The sequence below is a fragment of the Nycticebus coucang genome, chromosome 18 (assembly GCF_027406575.1).
Source record: "Nycticebus coucang isolate mNycCou1 chromosome 18, mNycCou1.pri, whole genome shotgun sequence".
Lineage (NCBI taxonomy): Eukaryota > Metazoa > Chordata > Mammalia > Primates > Lorisidae > Nycticebus > Nycticebus coucang.
In genome coordinates this window covers 11895490-11912425 of record NC_069797.1, presented here as the reverse complement: position 1 = coordinate 11912425, position 16936 = coordinate 11895490, and the positions used below count along the sequence as shown (strand labels likewise).

The window sequence follows — 16936 nt, the reverse complement described above, 5'->3', positions numbered from 1 at the left end:
GCAGCGAGCCTATCCTTATATGTGTTAAGGATATCAGCCCTTTGCTTCTCATATGAATTGCAAATATATTTTCCAGTTTGTCATTTATGTTTTAACTTTGTTTGCAAGTTTTGGGGATTTTTTTTCTCATGCAGATTGGTTTTTTTGTTTTTGGGGGTTTTTTAGACAGAGTCTCACTATGTCGCCCTGGGTAGAGTGCAGTGATGTCACAGCTCACAGCAACCTCAAACTCTTGGGCTTAAGCAATTCTCTTGCCTCAGACTCCCAAGTAGCTGAGGCAACATGTTCCTGCCACAACACTTGGCTATTTTTTTTGTTGCAGTTGTCGTTGATTTTAGCTGGCCGGGGCTGGGTTTGAACCTGCCAGCCTGAGCTACAGGTGCTGCCTCAGATTGTTTTTGTTTTGTTTTGTTTTGAGACGGAGTATCACTTTGTCACTCTCGGTAGAGTGCCATGGCATCATAGCTCACAGCTACCTTAAACTCTTGGGCTCAAGCAATTCTCTTGTTTCAGCCTTCCAAATAGCTGGTACTACAGCTCCCACCGCAACGCCCGCCTATTTTTTTTAGAGATGGGGTCTCACACTTGCTCAGGCTTGTCTTGAACCTGTGAGCTCAGGCAATTCACCCACCTCGGCCTTCTAGAGTGCTAGGATTACAGGCATGAGCCACGGCGCCTGACTGTCATGCAGATTGTTTTAAAATTATTTTTAGGCAGTTCGTTTATTCATCTTTTCTTATATACGTTTTTAACTTTTTTGTCATTTTTAGAGAAATATATCTCTCTAAAATGATAATAGCCTTCTTCTGTAGTTTTTTTCAATATCTCTTGTGGGTTTGTGGGATGTTTTTAAACATTTAAATCTTTCAATCCCAGCAACTTGGGTGACTGGAGCAGGAAGATCAGGAGTTCAAGACCAGCCTGAGCAACACAAGACCCCACATCTATAATAATGAAAATAAAATTAGCTGGGTGTGGTGCTGCATCCAGTTACTCAAGAGGCTGGGGTGGGAGGATCACTTAAGCCCAGGATTTTGAGGCTGTTGTGAGCTATGATTACGGCACTGCACACCATCATGGGCCACAGAGCAAGAACTTGTCTCTAAAATAAATAAATTAATTAATTAATTAAATATCTTGAGAGGCTGAGGCAAGAGAATTGCTTAATCCCAAGAGTTTGAGGTTGGTGTGAGCTGTGACGCCACAGCACTCTACCCAGGGTGACAGTTTGAGACTCTGTCTCAAAAAAATTTATATTTTTTTATTTTTTAAATAAAATTTTTTTTTTTTTTTTTTTGTGGGAGGGAGAGAGAGTCTTACTCTGTTGCCCAGGCTAGAGTGCCATGGCATCAGCCTAGCTCACAGCAAACTAAAACTCCTGGGTTCGAGCAATCCTTCGGCCTCAGCCCACCATAACACCCAGCTAGTTTTTCTATTTTTAGAAAATAGAGAGTCTTGATCTTGCTCAGGCTGGTCTTGAACTCCTGAGCTCAAGTGATTCTCTGACCTCAGCTTCCCAGAGTACAGGTGTGAGCCAGTACACCTGCCTAAAAAAATCAATCTTTAATTCATTTACACTGCTAATGTTCAAAGGAGAAATTCAGTTCTTTTTTTCCAGATAGTTACTCAATTGTCCTAATGCTTGAATTTTAAACAGACCTCTTTCTCATGTATCAAACTCCTATATTCATTTATTTCTAATTCCAGACTTTTTTTTTTTGAGACGGAGTCTTACTTTGTCACTGTTGGTAGAGTGCTGTGGTGTCACAGCTCACAGCAACCTCAAACTCTTGGGATTAAGCAATAATCTTGCCTCAGACTCCCAAGTAGCCTGGCTATTTTTTGGTTGTAGTTGTCATTGCTGTTTGGCAGGCCCAGGCTGGATTCAAAACCACCATTTCTGTATGTAGCTGGCACCCCAGCTGCTTGAGATACAGGCACCAAGCCCTCAGGCTGGTCTTGAATGCCTGAGCTCAAAAGATCTGCTGACCTGGGCTTCCCAGTGTGCTAGGATTACAGGTGTGAGCTACTACACCTGGCCAAATTCCAGACTTTCTGTTTTGCTATGTTACTCTATTTATGCACTGTGTGTTTATGACTACACTGTTTTAATTACTGTAACTTTAGAATATGTTTTCATTATCCCATAAGACCTCCTTCACTATCCTTTTTTCAGAATTTTCCTGGCTATTCTAGCTTGTTTCTATTTTTTTATGAACTATAAACCCAGCTTATCTAGTTTTGAACATACTCCTGTTTGTATTTTGCATAGACGGACACACAGGAGGTGGCCTCGGTGGTGAGTGCCCGGGAGATCCAGGCTGTGGCAGAGCTGCTTCAGATTTCCCCTGAGGGCCTGCAGAAGGCCATCACTTTCAAAGTGACCGTGAGTCTGCCTACACCCAGCAGTCTAACCAAGCTTCCAACAAGGGCCTGGACAGAGCTGTCTTGTGCCCCATCCTTTGTGGTCCCCTCCCCTCCCCCTCCTTTCTCTGTCCCTGTCCATTGTCTGGGTCAGGCTCAAAGGGGAGTAACCTCAGACGTCAAAGGCATTTGATAGGATCCCTATCTCCAAGCTCTGCATAGGCTGTTCCCTCTTCCCCTTTTCACACCTACTCATCTTTCAAGACCCAATGCAGGTATCCCTTCCTCCAAGAAACTTTCCCTGATCTTGACTAGGTCACTGCCTACTCTGGGCTGTCACAGCCCCCAGCCTCCTGAGTAGCTGGGACTACAGACACCTGCACTATGCCTGGCTAGTTTTTCTATTTTGCTCAGCCTGAGCTCGTGCAATCCACCTGCCTCAGCCTCCCAGAGTGCTATGTGAGGCAGGTTCTGTCAGTACCTTTACTTTACAGATGGGGAAACTGAGACACAGGGCAATTGTTTAAGATCACCTAGGTAGAAAGCGGCAGAAAGCCTGTCCTTGCTTCCCAGGGCTGATCTCATTGCATTGTTGTTTCTGCTTATGACTCTGTCACCCTGTTTGACCAGCAGCCCCCAACCACAGCCAGCATCTATCTCCAGTCTCCCTTCCCTATTCCCCTGCCCCCACCACCACCATTTCTCTGGGGGCTTTCTGGAGGCAGTGGCCAGCCTGCTGTCACTCTAGGGCCATGTCCCTCCCCAGGAGACAATGCGAGAGAAGATCTTCACACCCCTGACCGTGGAGAGTGCCGTGGATGCCAGGTGAGGCCGTGCCTCTCCCTGCCTGGAGCCCCAAATCTCCACACCTACCATTGTCTTCCACTCACCCTTGCATCACCTCTGCTCCAGGGACGCCATCGCCAAGGTCTTGTATGCACTGCTATTTGGATGGCTTATTGCCAGGGTCAACTCACTAGTGTCCCCACAGCAGGACACGCTCTCCATCGCCATCCTGGATATCTATGGCTTCGAGGTGGGGCTGCATGGCTGGGCAAGGGGTGGGAGAATGTAAAATGAGACTTCACCTCCCTCAGGTGTGGCCAGCTGTCCTTCTGTCCATCTGTCTCCCTATAGCATGTGCCATCCTCCCTTCAGAGATCTCTCCCTTACCACCACCTCCCTGGCTCCTTCCATTTCCTTCACTCACCCACAGGTACCCCCTAAGGCTCCCAAGGACCAGGCCTAGCGCTGGGCAATGCCAGGTCCTCAAAAAGCCAAACTAGGGCCTTGCCCTTGAGGAGATTGCAGGTGGGGCTAGGGCTGGGTGCAGACTTGGACAAGCCCGTATGATCAGAGCTGTTAGAGAAGCAGCCTCATCCTGGAGGGCAGGGGTCAGGGAAGTCTTCCTGGAGCAGGAAGAGACATTCCTAAGAACAGTACAGCCATCCTGGGTGGAAAGAACAGCATATGCAAAGGCTGAGAGGTATGGCAGGGAGGGGACTTCATCTGTGGGGGACTGCTGTGTGAGTGCACAATGAAATGGTGAGAGATTGGGCGCAAGCACTCACATGGCAGCCATTATGTATCATGTGCTATTCTAAGCACTTTATTAACTCACTTCATTGTGATAACTAAGGAAGAGGTTCTTTTTTTTTTTTTTCTTTTTTTTTGAGACGGAGTCTCACTTTGTTGCCCTGGGTAGAGTGCCCTATGGTGTCATAGCTCACAGCAACCTCAAACTCCTGGGCTTGAGCAATCCTCTTGCCTCGGCCTCCTAGGTAGCTGGGACTACAGACACCTGCACTATGCCTGGCTAGTTTTTCTATTTTGCTCAGCCTGAGCTCATGCAATCCACCTGCCTCAGCCTCCCAGAGTGCTATGTGAGGCAGGTTCTGTCAGTACCTTTACTTTACAGATGGGGAAACTGAGACACAGGGCAGTTGTTTAAGATCACCTAGGTAGAAAGCAGCAAAGCCAGGATTTGAACATAGGTAGGAGCCTGAGCCCTCTGCCACTGCCTGTGCTTCAGGACAAAAGCTGTCAGGCTCTGTCCTGTATGCAGGAGGGCTCTGAAGTAGGAGGTTTATGGTTGGGCTCCAGCTTTTGAAGCTGCAGCCATGGAGAGGAGGCCCAAGTTAGGGACAGATGGGCTGCTGGCCCAGTTGGGATCAGCCCAGCCTTGCCATCCCCCTGGCAGGATCTGAGCTTCAACAGCTTTGAGCAGCTATGTATCAACTACGCAAATGAGAACCTTCAGTACCTTTTCAACAAGATCGTCTTCCAGGAGGAACAGGTGTGTGTGCAGGCCCCATTAACAGTCCCATCCCTGTCCTGACTGGCCATTTGGCACCCTTGAAGACAGACAAGAATGTGCTGGTTAACTTTAAAGGTGTTGTCAGTAGACAGTGGAGGGAGAGGCATTCTAAGCAAAGGACCAGCATACACACAGGCCTGTGTTCTGGAGGGAAAAGTGCCAGGATACTGAGCCCAGAGAGAAGTCCTCTTGGGAGAGAGGTCCTTCTTGCCTTCCTCTGTGCTGCCCCACACAGAAGGAGCAGGAAGGCCCTGAGATGTATCATGTTGCCCTGTTAGGGGATGAGCTCCCTGTTCTAGGAGGTATGCAAGCAGAGGTACCCCTGGCCAGACTCCTTCAGATGGATTCACCCTGGGAGGCAGGGTGAATGGGCTAGGGGCAGGGTGGGAGGCTGAGCCCCTGCTGCCTGCAGGAGGAGTATATCCGTGAACAGATCAACTGGCGGGAGATCACATTTGCAGACAATCAGCCTTGTATCAACCTCATCTCACTAAAGCCCTATGGCATCCTACGTATCCTTGATGACCAGTGCTGCTTTCCTCAGGTGAGCACAGGCACTTATGAGCCTAGTCAGGTCACTGAGACTTCTGAGCCTGTGCCCTCCTCCCAACTTGAGTCCTTCATTCCTCTCTGCTCTGGCTTTGGGGGCAAGAGGGTGGGGGTGTGAGGATTTGGGACATTTAAACTGCCATTCACAACCTGGGGTGATTGAGGATGGATAGGGTGATGTGGGCGTCCAAAGGAGGGGCTACACCAGCCTGGGAAGTCTCATGAGGCTTCTTGGAGAAGGTAACCTTGGGATTGAGCCTCAAATCCTGATTACAAAACACAGGGTCGGGGGCGGCAGTGGGACTAGGGCACACAAAGGCAGCTGGGCTGGGAGGGAGGTGGCTGGGAATGGAATCAGCCATACCTGTCTGCTGGAGTCCATGTAGGCCTCTGGCTCCTGGCTGAGATTCTCTCCCTCTCAAGGCTAAGGCAGCTATGGGAAGCTGTAAATTGTTCCTCTCCAGTGCCCAATGAGGAGCAGTCAGGGCTGAAGAGTTTGCCACCAGGCCAGGAACAGAGTATCCAGGCCCCCTACCCACCTGCTGACTCTTGTTTGGCCCCAGGCCACAGACCACACATTCCTGCAGAAGTGCCATTACCACCACGGCGCCAACCCACTCTACTCCAAACCCAAGATGCCGCTGCCTGAGTTCACCATCAAGCACTATGCAGGCAAGGTCACCTACCAGGTGAGCCCTGAGAGGTGCATGGCTGCCAGAACCACAGTTCCCCCAGCTGCTGGAGGGCACAACCAGATATTCACACTTGGTTCCAGTCTGGCTCTGCTGCTCTCCAGCTATGTGACCTTGGGCAAATCTCTTAACCTCTCTGAGCCTCAGTTTTCTCATCTGGAAAATGGGGATAGCAGTAGTGTCCATCTCACAGGGTGAGTGTGATAAGAGTAGCTATTATCTTTTTTTTTTTTTTTTTTTAGTTTTTGGTCGGGGCTGGGTTTGAACCCGCCACCTCTGGTATATGGGGCTGGTGCCCTACTCCTTGAGCCACAGGAGCCACCAAGAGTAGCTATTATCAAAAGTGGTATCACTGTGGTCACCCTCATCACTATTATCTAACGCACATTCCTGCCCTGGAGGTGTCTCAGGCTAGGATTGCAAGCCTCTGTCCCCACATGGGGCATTTTTCTCAATGTCCTCCACAGAAGGTGGGGCCAAGACCCAGACTGGTCACATGAAGACGTGGCTATTGCCCTCCTCCCCCAGGAAGAGGAGCTCAAGAGGGAGTTATAGCAGGGGTACGGTCCAGTCCCTCCTAGGATAGGCAGAGGGCTGGAGTGTCAGTGTCAGGATTCCCCGGGGATGAGACTCTAACCGCCACCCCCCTGAAGAACTGAGGGAGGGGCGGGAGCAAGCAAGCTGATGTGCACTGGGGTGCGCTGTGGACATGCCAGCTGTTCCTCCTTTTCAGGTGCACAAATTCCTGGACAAGAACCATGACCAAGTGCGCCAGGATGTGCTGGACCTGTTCGTGCGCAGCCGGACGCGGGTGAGCAAGCCTCGCCTCTGGGTCTGGCCCTGCCCACAGCAACCTACCCACCACTTGGCCTTGGAGTTACCTTCTCCCAGCTCCCTTTAGTCTTGGCCAGCCACGTTCCTGCTTACCTTGGTTGTGCCCAAACCTGGCTTCTCTCCCACCAGTCCAGGAAATGGGAAAGATACCCTAGCCCTGGCTGCCCTCTGACTCCTCTCAGCCCAGGTAGCCAGACCCAGGCCCTGCTCCCAACCCTAACTCTGTACCACCCAGCCTTCCTGGATACTTTCCCCCAATCCTAGCCCCACCCTATTCCCTGGCTCCTCACTGGTGTCCTGTCAGACAGTTTTCCCAACCCAGCTGAGTTCCCTTCTACCAGACCTGAGCCCTCCTTGCCCCACCTCCGCCCTGCCATGGTGGGGGGGCCTTGGGGAAGGTCCCAAATCCCAGCCCCACTATGGGCCAGCAGATGGCCCTATGACAGAGCCTGGTCACATCACCTCCCCTATCTGGCCCTCTGCTTCCTAATCTGAACTCAGTACCCTCCTCATGAGGTCATTGTCAGAGTTCATGACCATGTGTATAACAGACCACTTGGGCCAAGCACATGTCACAGTCGGTACCTGTGTATTTGTCATACTAAAGGAAACAAAAGCCTAATTATAGTATGGGCTTCCCTTGGAAGGTGCTAAGCCCCCTGTTTTGAGATATGTACAAGCCAGGACTGAGGCTTGCAGAGAGAATGGGCGGCAGGGGGTGGTGTGGAGGGGGTGGTGTGGAGGGGGTGATTCCAATTAGTTTTCAGATCCTTCCAGTCCAGAGACTTGACTCCTTTTGTTCTCTCTCTTCCCCTTCTCCTTTCTGTCTGTTGGCCCCCTATGTCTCTGTCTCCGTTTTCCCTGCCCTGACCTGGCCTGCTGCAAACCTCTGCCCAGGTGGTGGCACACCTCTTCTCCAGCTGTGCCCCTCAGGCTGCCCCTCAGCGCCTGGGCAAGAGCAGCTCTGTTACCCGGCTCCACAAGGCACACACAGTGGCCGCCAAGTTCCAGCAGTCGCTCCTGGATCTGGTGGAAAAGATGGAGAGGTGGGGGTGGGGGCGGCTCACCCAACCTCACCTTTAACCCACCTATGACCCTCAGCAGGTGAGCACCTTCCTCTTCTGAGGCCTCACACTACCCTCCTCCTGTCACTGCCAGGTGTAACCCCTTGTTCGTGCGTTGCCTGAAGCCCAACCACAAGAAGGTAAACAGGAGCTGAAACCTCTGGGACAGCCAAATACTCCTCCCTGTGTAACCTTGGGCAAGGGATTTGGCTTCCCTGTTCCTCCATCTTCCCAGCCTACCATAGCAGCTATTCACCATTGATAGCTTCCTTTGCACAGAGACAGGCCAATATGCAGACTCCCTCTCTGGGCATCCCCACAGGAGCCAGGTCTCTTTGAGCCAGATGTGGTGATGGCACAGTTACGATATTCAGGGGTGCTGGAGACTGTGCGGATCCGCAAGGAGGGCTTCCCCGTGCGACTGCCCTTCCAGGCATTCATTGACAGGTATCTCAGTCAGGGTAGCTCCTGGGCTTCACATACCTCTTCCCCCCACCCCTGCAGCCCCAAGAACACATAACCCAGGCAACACAGGGCTTGCCATGCACAGTTGCTCAGGCTGTAAACCACTTAAGACCATCACATTAGCATGTAGATATATTTATTGTTTTGCCTTAACAAATCATATAGTTTGATTATATGAGTTGACTTCAAAGAGTGATTTTAATAGTTATTATGACAGATTTCTAGCAGATGACAGGAAAGTATCTTGTTCTACTAAAATCATCTCTCACAACAATTTTCAGACATCTAGAAATAGTCTTGAGGAGGGCGGTGCCTGTGGCTCAGTTGGTAAGGCGCCGGCCCCATATACCGAGGGTGGCGGGTTCAAACCCGGCCCCAGCTGAACTGCAACCAAAAAATAGCTGGGTGTTGTGGCGGGCGCCTGTAGTCCCAGCTGCTTGGGAGGCTGAGGCAAGAGAATCGCTTGAGCCCAGGGGTTGGAGGTTGCTGTGAGCTGTGTGATGCCATGGCACTCTACCGAGGGCCATAAAGTGAGACTCTGTCTCTACAAAAAAAAAAAAAAAAAGAAAGAAATAGTCTTGAGGATAGAATGCCTTTTAGTCATTAAAGACAATATGAATGGAGCCACCACTGGGACTAAGCCTCCTAGACCCAGGACCCTGGGTGGGAGGGTGACCCCATGGTCTAGCAGGTACCTGGGGAAGATCTTAAAGCACCAGACTGAGTTTGGGCCTCCATAGGTACCGCTGTCTAGTGGCCCTCAAGCATGACCTGCCAGCTAATGGGGACATGTGTGTGTCAGTGCTGAGTCGCCTGTGCACAGTCACGCCAAATATGTACCGTCTTGGGGTCAGCAAGGTGAGTCCCACCCATAGCCAGTCCTTGGAGACCCCAAGTTCAGGAGCTGTAGAACTGCAACCTATTGAGTCAGAAATGTCCAAGCTAGGCCAGCGTGGCGGCTCACACATGTAATCCTAGTACTCTGGGAGGCAGAGACAGGTGGATTGCCTGAGCTCACGAGTTCAAGACCAGCCTGAGCAAGAGTGAGACCCCATCTCTAAAAATAGCTGGGCATTGTGGCAGGAGCCTGTAGTCTCAGCTACTTGGGAGGTTGAGGCAAGAGAATCACTTGACCCAAGAGTTTGAGGTTGCTGTGAGCTATGACGCCATAGCACTCTAGCAAGGGTGAGAAAGTGAGACTCTGTCTCAAAAAAAAGAAAAGGAAATGTCCAAGCTAAAGACTACTATCCCAGAAGCAGTCCAGATGAGCTTAGTACATGGAACGCTAATCTCACCTCCTGACCTTTGCTCAGGCACTTCCCACTCCCTAATTCACCACCACCCTTTTGTCCACCTCTCCAAACCTGGCCTATCCTTCCAGCCCCGCCCCTGGAAGCTGCCCTGTCTATTCTGTCTCCATGGGCTTCCAGAGGGGAGGGGCCTCTAGTCCAGTCTCCTGGCTCTTACCTGCCTCAGTGCTTGCGTCCTGTCCTCAGCTGTTCCTTAAGGAACACCTCCACCAGCTGCTGGAGAGTATGCGAGAGCACGTCCTGAATCTAGCAGCTCTCACACTGCAGCGCTGCCTCCGAGGCTTCTTCATCCAAAGGCGTTTCCGCTCTCTGCGCCACAAGATCATTCTGCTGCAGAGCCGGGCCCGGGGCTACCTTGCCAGGTATGGCCTGGGGAAGGTAGGCCTCCCTGGAGACCCACAGCAGGCTTGGGACAGGCCACGCCTGACCTCAGGTCATGGGCTTCTTGTCCCTGAAAGCATGCAAGCTGAGGGTGCTTTTGGATGTCCTTGCCACCCACCCCCAGGTCCTTGTGACTACTGGGTGGGAATCTATCTGGCTGAGGAGCCCCATCCTGTATCTTATGGACCCTGAGACTATAACCTGATAGGAAATACATAGTCCAGGCAGGTTTAATCCAGGCTCTGTGACTTAATTGGCTATGTTACCATGACCAAGCTACTGCCCCTCTCTGAGCTTCAGTTTCCCATACTGAGTGAAGTATGGGAACTGGCTCCTAGGCCAGGCTGGCAGAGGAATTCCTGACCACTTAGCCACCCTGTCACCCCATGGCCCCAGTCCCTAACCACCACCACCCCCAGGCAGCGCTATCAGCAGATGAGGAGAAGTCTGGTAAAGTTCCGGTCCCTGGTACACACGTATGTGAGCCGCCGACGCTACTTCAAGGTACAAGTCCTACTACAAGGAACACCTGTCCCCAGCAGGGCTCAGGACTCATGTAGGAATCATGCTCTAGGAGCAGCAGCGGGCAGGGGAGGAGGCACTTAGCACTCAAGAAGAGATTTGGGGCCTCATTGCTCTTAGGTTCCAATCCACCCTCTGCCATTCAACTAGCTGTGTCACATTAGGAACTCTCTAGCCTCAATTTCTTCATCTTAGGATTGTGGAGAAAGTTAAGTGACACATTGCATTGGAAGGATTCAGCCTAGTGCTGGGTTCATAGCGAGGTCTTCAGGAACTAGGTATGATTAGAATTTGGTGACTCGAACATCACTGGATACGGTTTTGTTCTTACCTTCACATTAGTCTTGGCCTGCTGTCATGTGAACAAACCACCAGAAAGACAAATGCAATTCCCAGAGCACTGAAGAACTATGTAGCCTTTCCTGAAGTTTCCTGGAGCTACAGAGGAGTGTTTCCCATCACACAGTGCTCAGCCACATCCCAGATACTCTCCCGCACCACTCTTGTTCCCCAAAGTTTTCTTTCCTCCACCTTTCATTTCTGCCTCTCTCTTGCTCTCTCTCCTATCCCCTATTCTCTGGCCACACCTCTACCTCTCCCTTCCCATCTGTAGTGTCATCTTCAGATGACAGGCAGGCTGCCTCCCTTGCTTCTTGTGCGGTCACCAGTACCACCTGGCCTGACCTACCTGGATCTGGGGCCTGCCATTTTTCTGCCCACCTTGACCATTTGCCTTCCTGTGGCTGAGGGGTCAGCAGAGGGGCCAGATGGAGGAGGCATGACTACAGGAGCCAGAGTTGGGGGTGTGTAGGGGATCCAGGTGGCAGCAGGGTCAGGAAGGGAATCCAGCAAGTAGTGTGGCAAGCCTGTCTCTGCCCCATACACTGTTCCTGCAGGAGCTGAGCAAGCGAGAGGTGGTAGCTGTGGGGCATCTGGAAATGCCAGCTGAGCTGGCTGGGCTCTTGCAAGCAGTGGCAGGTAGGTCAGCATGGGGCAGGGGTTGGACACGGACAGACAATGGAGCAGACTCCACATGCCCACCTCTCTGCGCAGGCCTCAGGCTGAACTGGGCACCCAGGGTGGCCCCTGTGCGGACTCCCCGGTTCCAGGCTGAGCACCATGTCACACTGCCCCTGGACATCAACAACTTCCCCATGGCCAAGTTTGTCCGATGTCACTTCAAGGTAAGGGCTGGCACAGGCCCAAGGCATCCTGGCCAGTGGGCCCTCACTTGTTAGAACTGACATTGTCATAGCTCCTGGCTGTGCCCTGTGAGTCGGGTATGAGCCTTTCAGCTGCTGGGTCATGGGGACTCTGGATAACTCCCAGGGACCCACATAGCAGTGGAGGCACTCCAGGACTGTCTACCAACTGGTCTGGAAACATTTCAGAAATCAAGCATCGGGTGGAGTCTTGCTCTTAATTTCCTACTCATTCTTTTCCTAATACTGACTCACTAAGGGCCACTATGGCCCTTCACTAACCTCAATGTCCCCATCCATATATAATGGGGACAGGCCCACCTGGGACAGGACAGTGGATCTAGATGTGCCTGTCAGTCTTGGCTCTGTTTCCTCATGTGCCTGTCCCATGCCCCCAGGAACCTGCCTTTGGGATGCTGACAGTGCCCCTGAGGGCGCCTCTCACGCAGCTGCCAGCTGAGCACCATGCAGAAGCCATGAGCATCTTTAAGCTGGTATGGGGTCTGCCCCAGCCCCCCTTCAAATTCATAGCCATGAGGCCCCAGCACTGCTCTCCCGGGGCTCCCCAAGCCTACCCCAGGAGCCCCACCCTCTCCCTTGGAGAAGATACTTCCATGGCAGTGGGGGAACCTGGCTTCCAGTCTGGGGACAGGTGGCTTTTCTTCTCCCAGCCATCTTTCTGGCAGAAAGGCTGCCTGGGGGCCTTTCTGGAATCTCCAAGGGATACCCAGAAGAGACCTAGGTTCTCTCTTCAGCAACTTTCAAATAAGGCAGAGGGAAGCACCAAGGCTAAGGGGTCTAGAAGGTCATAATTCAGCCCTAGGCAATGTCAAAGAGGGCTTCCTGAAGAAGGGTGCCTTTGTGTTGGAGGAGAATTTGCCAGGCAGGCAGGGTGGAGAAGAAATTGGGTGGTTAGAACAGACAGTTGAGAAAGCAAAGGTGAGAGTGGTCAGCAGGGCCTTGATTGCAGACACAGAGTGCAGGTTTCATCCCAAGGGACTTAGGGAGGCAAGGAGCCTCTCTTCTATGGGAGGGATGTGAATCGTCTGGGGCCTAGATAGAGCAGGAAGTGAGGCACCAGCTGGATGCCAGCAGAGCAAGCTGGGGTTGTATGGGGGCCACAGAAGGTTTATGAGAAGGAGAGAAAGTCAGCATGTATTTTGGGTCTTGACTTCTCCCATAGTTGGAGCAAACTGCCTGGTTATTTGGCATAGAATAAGGCAGTTATGTTGTATATATAAGAGGCTTTCATACGGGCAAGGGGACACATGGAAGGATGTTAGAGGGATACATGTAGGGTAGAACTGGTAGAACTTTCTGAGAAGCCCAGGAGAGTCTGTCTGTGGTGCAGATCCTGCGTTTCATGGGTGATCCCCACCTGCATGGTGCCCGAGAGAATGTCTTTGGGAACTACATTGTGCAAAAGGGACTGGCAGTGCCAGAACTGCGGGACGAGATCCTGGCCCAGCTGGCCAACCAGGTGTGGCATAATCACAACGCCCACAATGCTGAGCGGGGCTGGCTGCTGCTGGCCGCCTGCCTCAGTGGCTTTGCACCTTCCTCACGCTTCAGCAAGTACCTACTCAAGTGAGTGAGACTGGGCAGGGCTGGGGCATGAGGGATGGTGGCACAGGCAGTGGAGAGGGATCTTAAAGGCTAGGCCAGGAGTGAAGTTTGTGCCCAAAGCTCAAGCCCAAGGCTGGCCAGGGCTCAGAGCAAAAAAGAAGGGCAGGTCCACTGCCGAGGGTTGGAGTCAGGTCAGACTAGATGAAGGACTTCCTGAATTTAGAGGGGGGCAAGACTAAGGTGTGGGGGATTTGGAAAAAAGCATTGATCTCTCGCTGCATGGGAGTGTAGTGAGATGGTGAGGAGCATGGACACCAGACTTAAGCAGTTTGGGTTCAAATCCCAGCTCAGCCACATATGAGCTATGTGACCTTGAGCAAGTTACTTAACCGCTCTTGGCCTCAGTTTCCTCACCTATAAAATAGGGATAATAATATCGACTTCATAGGGTAGGTTGAAATGTGTAAATACTTGTTGAAGTGCTTAGAACTCGTGGACTCACAGTAAGTAATGTGGCCATAATTATCACAGTGATGTCACCCTACTGGGTAGGGAGGATGATTTATAAGGGAAAGAGCCCCATCAGGCCTTGGGTGTGAATCCCAGCTCTGATACTTGTCTGTTGTGTAGCCTGGGGCAAGTCACTGCCCTTCTCTGGAACCTATTTCTCCCCAACAAATTGAGCATGGTACCAGGACCCACATAACAGAGGGGCTGTGAGCCACAAAGCATACAGAGCCTCCCTGGGGCCAGCGTGCAGTAGGTGGGGCTAGTCTTGTGAGCCCATGGCCACTGTAGCAGCATGGCCCTAGGTTCCCTCCTGTAGCCACAGTAGGTTTGCACCACTGCTGCTGCTAGGCCCAGCAGTGGGGTGGGGACAGGGAGGTATGAGAAACACCTGTTCACAGCAGGGCTCAGGCTTGTTGGGTCTGAATCAAGTTGAACCCTCACAGCCATCTTTCCCTAGATGAGAATGTGGAGAGGCTCAGAGAGATAGATAACCACCCAGTGAGGGTAGAGTCCTTCAAAATCCAGCTTATTGCCCACACCCAGCTGCAGACTCAACCTTGTCAATGACATTTTGTTCCCACAAGCTGGAGCCTCTTTGGCCTGTCTTTGGACCTCAGTACTGGCCTGAGATACTTCTGGGCTAGGCTGGGACACTTCAGTTTAGCTGTGGAATCCTGGGCTAGCCAGAGATCTTTTTTTGGTTAGCCTGACAACTCTGAGCTAGACTGGACCCCTTCAGCATTGTCCCACAGCTCTGGACTATAACCTGGGGACCCTTCTGCACTAGCCTGGGGCCTTTTCAGCTTCCCCTTAGATCTCTGGACTAGGCTGGGCCTTTCTCAGACTTGTCTCAGAATTGCCTGTCCTCTGCAGCAACAGATCCCTCTTGATCCTAGTCTGACTCCAACCCACCAGGTTTGTGTCTGATTATGGTAAGAATGGCTTCCAGGCTGTGTGTCAGCATCGTCTCATGCAGGCCATGGGCCGGGCCCAACAGCAGGGACTGGGGGCTGCCCGCACCTTCCCCCTGACCCAGCTCGAGTGGATAGCAACCCATGAGAAGGCGAGCATGGTGCTGGACGTGGGCTGCTTCAGTGGTAAGCTGCCTCCCCTATCCTCATGTTGTCGTCCCTCCCACCTCACTGAGGGGCAGCTGGAGTCAGCACGGCCCAGTAAGCCCTGGGTTTGGCAGAAGCTACAGGAGGTTCTGGAGCTGGGGAAGGACCTGCTTGGATGTGGCTCTGCATGAAGTCAATGTGGGGGCTGGACCTGGACTGGGGGTGGGAGCCAGGGCAGTGATGATGCAGATACATGGGTGCAGGACAAGAGTCAGGAAATGTGAGAAGGGGAAGTACAGCCAGGCTGGACTGCAGATGCTCCAGACTGAGCCCAGGACTGCTGTGCCCCAGGTGACCAGTTCTCCTGCCCAGTGCACTCCTGGAGCACAGGGGAAGAGGTGGCTGGAGACATTCTGAGGCACAGGTTGGCTCCTAGGATGCCCTGCCCAGCACACTCTGGTATACCTGGGAAGGAGGGAGGGCGGGCAGGAGGCAAAATCCCCCAAGGCCCCATAGGGTCCATCCTGGTCTAGCTTATATCCCAGGGTCTGCCTAGGCAGTGCCTAATGGTTCTGTCCTTATTTCCACCCCTGTGTGCTGTCACTAGGGGGCTGGCAGATGGCTGGCGGGGCTGGACAGTGGCCATGAAGAATGGTGTCCAGTGGGCAGAGCTTGCTGGCCATGACTATGTGCTGGACCTGGTGTCGGACCTGGAGCTGCTCAGAGACTTTCCTCGACAGAAGTCCTACTTCATCGTGGGCGCAGAGGGGCCTGTGACTGGCAGGGGAGGCCCCAGAATGTAGGTAGCTGTATGGGTGCCCCTCACATGATGACCTCCCCCAGGCAGAGGGTGCCCCCCCACCTGCCAGCAGCCAGGAGAGGCTGAGTTCTGAACTTGAGCTTCAGGGCTTTTAAGGAGGTGGAGCTCACATGAAGATCCTGCCTTATAAAAGGAAGAAAGTTGGGCGGCGCCTGTGGCTTAAGGAGTGGGGCGCCAGCCCCGTGTACCAGAGGTGGCAGGTTCGAACCTGGCCCTGGCCAAAAACTGCAAAAAAAAAATAAAGTCTATAAAAAAAAGGAAGAAAGTTGTTTGGTTCCAAGGTGCAGAGGAGAATTTGGGGAGTTCTGAGAAGGCTGTGGATCTCTCTGGGGGTCAGCTGCTCCTTGTTCCCCTTCCTCACAGGGTGTTTGGGAATGACTGGGACTCGGATGAAGACATGCCCACTAGGCCCCAGCCCCAGGGGCACATGCCCAAAATACCTGACTCTGATGGGTACTACAGCCACAATGATGATGGTACAGATGGGGAGACTGAGGCCCAGAGAGGGACAGCAACTCACCAAGGTCAGTTAGCAATGCCATTGTCTCTGGTGGGGAGAGAGCCTTGGGGGTCATTGGGGGGTAGAGATCAGCAGAAGAAAAGAACTTGATATTTTTGTACCTCCTACCAGACTCTGATAGCCTTGACCAGCCTGCCGTGCCCCATAAGGGGCTGGACTGCTACCTGGACAGCCTCTTCAGCCCTGTGCTATCCTACGGGGATGCGGTAGGGATGGGGTGGGGCATTTGCAGACAGCAGGCATGGGGCATGTCCGCCCTAATCACACACACGCACATGATGACATAGAGCCTCTCACAACCAGGGCCAGGCAGCGTGTCCGATCTGGATCTCTTCTGAGGGCTGGGAAAAGGGTGGATGTCTCCTTACAGAGAGAGTGGCTCCTAGTGACCCACAGCTAGACATGCAGGGCCCTGTCATAACCTCTGATGGGTGCCAGTCCCCCAGGGCCACTGAGATCTTTCCATCTGGGTGGGAGTGACTGACTGTACTCCTTGCGGTCTCTGGTCCCAGATCTCATGAGACCCCCTCAGGTGCCCCTGCTTACTCTGGAACCTCTCCAGCACCTTCTGTGGCCCCTGGCAGGATGTGCAGCTCTAAGCTGGGCACAGCCCCTCTTGGAGCCTCGGTTCACTCCTCTGTGGAAGGGGGATGGGTTAGGAGCTACTCTGCTTGTGTAGGGACTGGTTGGATGAACATGGTAAAGGCTGGGCACAGAGCAGATACTTGCCCAGTGGGAGGCCCCCTGGGGATGGGAAAAGTG

The 16936-nt window shown here is 52.6% G+C and overlaps 1 protein-coding gene across 1 annotated transcript in view; it reads left to right on the top strand.

Annotated features, from left to right (window-relative positions):
* Positions 1-16936, top strand: part of MYO15A (myosin XVA) — a 66033-nt gene that overhangs the window by 19689 nt on the left and 29408 nt on the right. The window contains exons 11-32 of the mRNA XM_053569178.1: positions 2273-2386; positions 3131-3189; positions 3277-3400; positions 4565-4660; positions 5094-5225; positions 5794-5919; positions 6656-6733; positions 7654-7802; positions 7915-7960; positions 8143-8267; positions 9026-9143; positions 9782-9957; positions 10396-10480; positions 11395-11476; positions 11552-11682; positions 12099-12194; positions 13052-13287; positions 14692-14873; positions 15186-15258; positions 15442-15633; positions 16018-16178; positions 16286-16380. Of these exons, the coding sequence (XP_053425153.1) occupies positions 2273-2386; positions 3131-3189; positions 3277-3400; positions 4565-4660; positions 5094-5225; positions 5794-5919; positions 6656-6733; positions 7654-7802; positions 7915-7960; positions 8143-8267; positions 9026-9143; positions 9782-9957; positions 10396-10480; positions 11395-11476; positions 11552-11682; positions 12099-12194; positions 13052-13287; positions 14692-14873; positions 15186-15258; positions 15442-15633; positions 16018-16178; positions 16286-16380 (2676 nt within the window). The remainder of the gene's footprint in view (positions 1-2272; positions 2387-3130; positions 3190-3276; positions 3401-4564; positions 4661-5093; positions 5226-5793; positions 5920-6655; positions 6734-7653; positions 7803-7914; positions 7961-8142; positions 8268-9025; positions 9144-9781; positions 9958-10395; positions 10481-11394; positions 11477-11551; positions 11683-12098; positions 12195-13051; positions 13288-14691; positions 14874-15185; positions 15259-15441; positions 15634-16017; positions 16179-16285; positions 16381-16936) is intronic.